This window comes from Cyanistes caeruleus, chromosome 10 (genome assembly GCF_971803275.1).
Source record: "Cyanistes caeruleus chromosome 10, bCyaCae1.hap1.1, whole genome shotgun sequence".
NCBI classification, from domain to species: Eukaryota; Metazoa; Chordata; class Aves; order Passeriformes; family Paridae; genus Cyanistes; species Cyanistes caeruleus.
Window position 1 is genome coordinate 2,046,864 of NC_141710.1, and position 7,348 is coordinate 2,054,211.

General features: G+C 44.1%; 1 protein-coding gene across 1 annotated transcript; it reads left to right on the plus strand.

Moving 5' to 3' along the window:
• The first annotated feature begins 2,136 nt into the window (after positions 1-2,136).
• On the plus strand, positions 2,137-6,543 carry LOC147651183 (uncharacterized). Its single transcript, XM_086843960.1, has 3 exons — positions 2,137-2,145; positions 3,508-3,954; positions 4,212-6,543. The coding sequence occupies exons 1-3, from the start codon at positions 2,137-2,139 to the stop codon at positions 4,440-4,442; spliced, it is 687 nt and encodes a 228-aa protein (XP_086700086.1). The 3' UTR covers positions 4,443-6,543.
• The last annotated feature ends 805 nt before the right edge of the window (positions 6,544-7,348 follow it).

Sequence of the window (7,348 nt, forward strand, 5' to 3'; positions counted from 1 at the left end):
AATGACAATATAATATTGGCTTTCACATTTATGTGTTAACTTCTTTACATGTTGTTGTTGTTGATCACAAGTATTTGGATATGGTTCAATGTGTAACTCCTTTTAGCTGCTGATTAGAATAACACAATCTATTAGTTTTACACTGTATAGCTATTATAGGAATAGTAATGTGATGAATATATAATATCTATGTATGCACCATATAGTTTGTAGAAATAGTGGTGTAATGAATGAATTATATTGTAGGCTGAACATGAAATGTTAAAATGCTCCTGTATAATTAAGGGAATGATGTAATTATGCTTGTTCCCCCCACTTCTGCTGACTGACCTCTCCAAGTGATACCAGTGACACAGACCAGAGCACCTGAGAAGAACTGGAGAAGAACTTGTTAACTCCTTATCAGGGAGCATGAAACAATAGGATGGAAACACAAGAAGAAATAAAATATATTGACCTAACCCACAGGATATCATACTGTCAGAGTGTAAACCAAACAAAAGAGTTCCTGAAACATCATAAAGCTCAAAAGATGTATAAAACACATGAATATGCATGTAACAGTATATAGATAACACTGGCTTAATCTATCAGTGTTCTTTGGCCAATAGCCAGAAACACCCAGCACTGGACATTGTCCTTTTTTATTCCTTTATTAAACTTCCAAATTCTAGAGAGTGAACTTTGTTTCTCACAAGGACCCTAATGACTTTTCAGAAACTGTAAGGTGTGTCTGTATCACAGCAGCTACATCAGGACAGTGTGACAAAAGGTCACTCACACCGTGATGGAGCCCACGGTCTCTCACATGCAGTCTGTCTGATCTCATCCTGATTTAAAACCTGAGGACATGCAGGGCTTTTAGCTAGCTTGTCATGAGGCACCCCAGCTCCCTCTCTTTTTGTTTTTAATAAGCTTGGTTTGAATGAAGCTTGCCTTGTGGGAGAGTGGGGAATGTCCCCATTGTGAGGCACGCCCCATTGCTGCAGGAAGTTATGGCTTTGCTCTGAGGGACAGGCAGGTCCATCGTCCATGTCCATGGTGTTGGGAAGGCCTGCAGCAGTAAAACAGGAAAGCCAACCCCAGATAACATCAGGGGCCTTCTCTCTGGAGTGAGCAGTAACAACAGGAACATGATCCAATTGTGAACTAAATTAACAAGGTGAAAGCTACAGCTGCCTACATGCTTTGCTATCACCCAGGGATGCCGAGGAGCCTTCTCCCCACCATGAGGACAATGACAGCCTTCTCTGGATAAGGTTCCCAAATCTATCTCAAATGAAAGTGGTCAGCTTCTGCAAAGCCAAATTAGCTAGTCCAAGTGACTTGCTTTCGATTTTAGCACAGAAATGCCTGATTTTGATGGCATACCTTTCCTGACAGTCAAGAGCTAAGACCTAGACTGGGAGAACTTCCCTATCATATCCTTAAAAGAAATATTTCAGTAATAACTTATAGAACAGCCAGCTTTGTCTTCTATCCTTGGCTAAATAACCAATGATATTACAAGTAACTTGTAAATAACTATGCACATGTATATACAACTCCTTTGAAAGAACCATTTGCCTTTTTGTCACAAACAAACCAATTCAAAACTATCAAAGGAAACATCTCTTTGTCTCAGGTTTTACAGGTCATATTCTGGTATTTAAATGCTGCAGTACTTAAGACTGTCAAATTAGCACTTAACATTCTTCTGTGTAAATTAAACATGAACACACTCCAAATGACTAAACTCTGGGGTATGGATAGCTCAGTTAACCTCGGGGGTTAGTGCTTTCTGCTAAAGGAGCAGGAGGAACCCCACAACAGGAAGGATAAGACAACAGGATATCACAGGTTTCTGAGGAAGTTAATTGAAATTGCTTGCCTGGTGCTTTCTGCAATCTAGACTCAGCCTCTTAGTAAAGACAAAATTAAATTTAGGAACACGACCAGTATGGTTTCATGTCACGAAGGATTGCAAAGTACACAGGCTCAATACTGTTTTATCTGTTAATGATGATTAAGACTGAACAAGGTATTTCTCCACCACATGCTGCAACCCTCCACACTAAAATTAAAGATCTATAAAAGAATGGATTTCTTATCTTCTGTCTCAAACTAGGGATCTGTTATGCAGTGATCTCCTTGAAAATGTACCAAGTATGCAACCATACCAAAATCTCAATTTTAAATGAAGTGTACTGATACGTTGTTGCCAATACACTGGAAAAAAAACATTTCCACTAAAAGAAGCCCTTAACCCTCTAAACAGAACAGCTTTTGTCAGAAAGCAATTAAAGCCTCCTCATTTGTATTAAAGTCGAGACAAAACTTGGCCTGTGGAAAAGTAATTGGTATCACACCTGTTATCCCAGTGATATCTGCATTGTTGTTATACTTGAGAACATCTACGGAATTCTTACAAGTACTGCAAAGCTATAGAATCTTCCAACATGTTTCTGGTTTCTTTCTGTATCAATTGTGAGTTAAATTACTTTTGTTTCTCTATAAGGACTGAGGAGCATGGTGTCTGTTAACTAGAGGCAACAAAAATATCCTCCATAGCTAGCTAGATCTTATAATTTAAAAAAAGGATGCAGTGTGGGTGTTCATGTACATACATTAACTATCAGAATGAAGGAGCATATTTTATAAATGTGCTGAATTTAAGAGGTGGCTTTATTCTCAGTCTTGTGGCTTCTAATATAATTTGGGGGAAAAGAAGCTAAATATGGTTCTAGATAGGAAAGGGCCATTTTTCACAGAAAGCTGTTCCTGTTTTGAGGGCTTGAGCACAAGGGCAGTTTTAGCTTCTGGGGTTAGCTGTCAAAGCAAATGCAGGTGTGGGTCTCCATACTCCAGCAGGAGCTAGGTGTGCTGAAGATGTCACCAATAACTCTTAGGTAGCACAAAAAGCCCCAGTTTCGGCTGAGGTGTTGCATTTTAAAGGGAATACTACACTGGCAGCATATGAGCAATCAGTTACGATGTTAAGAGGTTCCTGTGAAAATAAATGGAAGGCATATCGAATAGCAGCCAATTGTAAAATTTGCACGGAAGTCTTAACTCTGTAAACAAAAGATGGTTATTAACACGTGTTCTAGAAAACCTTGGTTATTAACACGTGTTCGAGAAAACCAGTGCCTGACTTGTGCCACTAGAGAGTTATTGACTTTCTGGAGGCGACGTCGAGCCCTGTGGCAAGGCTTTGCATATAAGGGGAGGTTATCCCTCTCGTCTCTTTGCCGAGGGTATTCATTCCCTTTTAAAAGGATCGATGGAACTGCAGTTCTAAGTGTCCGAAACCCAGGAGTCCCGGCAATGACGGGGTGCGGGAGGTGCCGCAGAATCGGACGGGGCCGCAGGAACGCCTCCAGCACCGAGCACAGGAGCGCAGCCCCGCAAACAGCAGCGCCTCGGGGCTGCAGAAAGCGTCCTCGATCGGCTTTTCCAGCCGCGACAGCACCGCTCCCGCCGGTGCCGCCGCTCCGCCCGGACACGGCTGCGGCCTGACCGCCCCAGCGCCGGGAGAGCCGGGCCCAACGCAGGGAGAGCCGGGCCCAGCGCCGGGAGAGCCGGGCCCAGCGCCGGGAGAGCCGGGCCCAGCGCCGGGAGAGCCGGGCCCAACGCAGGGAGAGCCGGGCCCAACGCAGGGAGAGCCAGGCCCAGCGCCGGGAGAGCCGGGCCCAACGCAGGGAGAGCCGGGCCCAACACAGAGAGAGCCGGGCCCAACGCCGGGAGAGCCGGACCCAACGCCGGGAGAGCCGGGCCCAACGCCAGGAGAGCCGGACCCAACGCAGGGAGAGCCGGGCCCAACGCAGGGAGAGCCGGACACAACGCCGGGAGAGCCGGGCCCAACGCCGGGAGAGCCGGGCCCAACGCCGGGAGAGCCGGGCCCAACGCAGGGAGAGCCGGGCCCAACGCAGGGAGAGCCGGGCCCAACGCCGGGAGAGCCGGACCCAACGCCGGGTGGGTGCCGAGCCCGGGTGGGTGCCGAGCCCGGGTGGGTGCCGAGCCCGGGAGGGTGCCGAGCCGGGTGGGTGCCGAGCCCGGATGGGTGCCGAGCCCGGGAGGGTGCCGAGCCGGGTGCCTGAGCTGTGGCCCGTGGCCGCCCCTCGCCGCTATCTTCAGCCGTGAGTCAGGTTCCATGGTTAGAACAAGCGTGAGTCGTACCAAGGATCGCTCTCCAAAGCTGTAAAAGTTATTTTATTTCTTTTCCTTTTCAGAGACGTTCGCTGATCATCCACCGCTGTTATGACGTAGCAATGGGGAACAAAGACACGGACTCCCCATGCCAAGGAAATCACTTTATTGTAGAAGTTACCCCCCTTCATACCTTCAATCTCAACCAGATAAAACCAAAACATAGGGGGAGAAGGGCACCCACTGGCTGGCACATCTGCAGTGTGCTGGCCACAAGTCACAGCTGTCTCTCACCCCACAACCCGCAATTATAACCCCACATCCCACATTAAGAGGTATGTAATTCAGCAGTGTGATAGGGTTCAAATATTGAACCAAGAAAATATAAGCTGAACCAAGCAATGGAAAAAACAGATGTGATTTAGAAGTAAGTTTCAGAGGGAAAAAAAGCCATGTCAGGTCAAAGTCTGTTGAGCTGTAAATCTGCAGCTGGCATTCTCAAAGGGTCTCCTACAACAAGCAAACTGTCAGAGTACTGGATTTTATCTCCAGATGTAACCGGGATTAAAACAAGGAAAGATATCAGAAAATATAAAGTAGCATGGGAAAACTCTTCTGAAGGGAAAACACATATGGTTGAATGAAGGAAAATTTAGTTGGTGATTATGTCAGACAGCACGTTGACTACATATAGATACTTGAATTGATGAAAGTCCATGTGAGAAAATAATCCATTTCATGTTTTGCTTTCATGTTCCTTTACTCATCACATCTATATCTCACTTGATAAGCTCCTTTTATAAGTTTTCAAACGCAGCTCACGACTTGCTGTGGAGTTACCCATGGAACAACACTGCTCCATGCTTGGGCACTAAGCCACATAGGACTGGTTTGTACTGGGAAACTGCCTTGTGCAAGAGCACCGTGGCTTCCCACTCCTTCTGTACAGCACATCCTGCAAGCACTTGGCACAGCTGTGGGGAAATCCTTCTGTGCGGTCAATGGCTGCAAGGACAGCAGCTTATTTGGTGCTTTCCTTGAGTGTGCTGCTGTTGAAAAGGAGATTTATGCTCTGTCATGGGGAACTGGCTAGGAAGCAGATAAACAAACAGGCCATATCCAAGTCTGTGGGACCTGATGGAATGTGCTTCAAGCACTGGGGGAGCTGCCAATGTGAGGCCACACTCAATTATCTTTGAAAGGTCAGAGTGATCAGGAGATGTTTTTCAGGATTGGAAAAGCAAAGGTTCCTTTTATCTTCCTTCTAAGGAAGAGGATTCAGGAATCTACAGGCAGTCAGCCTCATCTTCATCCCTGGGAAGGAGCAAATCCAGGGAAGAGTCACAAAGATGACTGAGGGACTGAAGAGTCTCTGGCGTGGAGAGGCTGAAAGAGTTGGGACTGCTCATCCTGGAGAAGGAGAGGTTCAGTGGGACTTCACCTGTGTGTTTCAATGCCTGGTGAAAGAGTATAAAGAAAATGAGCCCAGATTCTTCTCAGGGGCACCCAATGCAAGGACAAAAAGCAATGGACACAAACTAAATAGACAAAAGCCTATTAAACACAAGAAAAAACCCCAAACATGTCTTTTACTATGAGGATGAAACAAATTGTTTATTTCCATCCTTTAAAACACTGAAGACCCAAGCAGATCTTGTTCTGAACAATTTACTTTATGGAGGTTGCTTCCTAATTCCAGGATTCCATGATTTTGTGATTCTGGTTTTGTGTTTAATCTGGAAACTTTAGTTCAGACTAGATTCTCCTGGATTTATTTTCCTGGAAGATTGTCTGAAGATTTGAAAGGTCTTTTCAAACCTCTTATGATCTTCAAATCTGAAGACCTTAGGTTTGAAAGCTATGGATTATCAAACTGAAGATTACCTTTTTCCAAACCAGTTTTTTCCCCATGAACACAAGGTACACCTAATTGCAAGGAAGAAGTCAGATGTGACCTATGTGGTCTGTGCCTCCCCAGCCTTGTTTACTGCTTTCTTCTCTAGACTTTCGTGATGCTGTGATTCTTGCCAACAAGCAAGTAAGACAACTTAAAATCCCAAACTTATAAAGGTTTTCAAGTGCTCTCTATGTATCACAAAGTTCTACAATGACAGGTCGATAGGAACTTTTTTTTTATTTAAAACACTCTTTACTATAATCCTCCAGATAGCACAGGGAGCCCTAGCTATAATATTTTCTTTGACTTAATGTAAAATTCATTAAATCCCATTACTTTAAATTACTGGGCTGTTGGAAATCAGCGTAACTCCACTGAAACCAGAGGAATTATACCAACTGACTTTAGAAGATGATCCGACTATTAACCACAGTGCAACAGAATTTCACATTAAATCTGAGCATGCAGGTCTTTGGTGACAGCCACGAGCAATCTGATTAAAAGCCATTCTGACTTTACTCCAAAGCACAGAACTTTATTTCACAGACTTCTCAGGAACTTTAGGGTTTATAGGACTATATGACAACTCAGTGATTTCAAGTACCTTAAAAATAAATCCCACAAGTCTCCCTTGGCCTTAAATAATATTAAGATTGGAATTATGGATTAGAGCATCTGACCCCATCACCAAATCTTTCCACAAACTGATCAGGCTTCCTTTTGTTTACACTTTTTAGTATTACTAATTTCATTTCATTTACAGTTTTAGTATACTTTGCCTACATTACTACTATGTTCAAGTTTTTCTTCTAAGTTTTAGATATCAGCCATCTGATCCTGCTTTTTTTTTGTTTTTATGGAACTGGTTCCACACCCTGCCTCTGGTATTACCCCACAGCATGTATCTGAAGAACAATTATTTTGCCAAAGTAAACCAGCTAAATCTGCTGAGTCTCCACTTAAGGGACAGGCTTTCCATGCCCTAATGCCCTTGTAGCTTTTTCCTGTACCTGTGCATGAATCCCTTCTGAACACAGCCACCTGAAACCATTCACACTGTTTAAGGTGAAGTTAACAGAGAACTTATGGCTTTGCATAATCTCTAGTAGAAGAATATGTCTGATACTTTAGGTTCACACACATCATGCTGGTCAATGAATATACATAAAACATATTTATGCCTTGCTTCTCCTTTTTCTTCCTTTTCAAAAGTACAGCTCCAACAGCATCTAAGAAACTTATTACTGGTCCCTAGCAGCAAGACTTGCACTGGGCACTGTGGAATTACTGATCACTTTTTAAAGTTCAGTTCTTAGAATTCTC

Excerpts from the sequence above, each read along its gene's own strand:
- LOC147651183 (XM_086843960.1), top strand. Across the intron at positions 3,955-4,211 it reads AGAGCCGGACCCAACGCCGG|AGACGTTCGCTGATCATCCA; the intron begins GTGGGTGCCGAG and ends TTTCCTTTTCAG.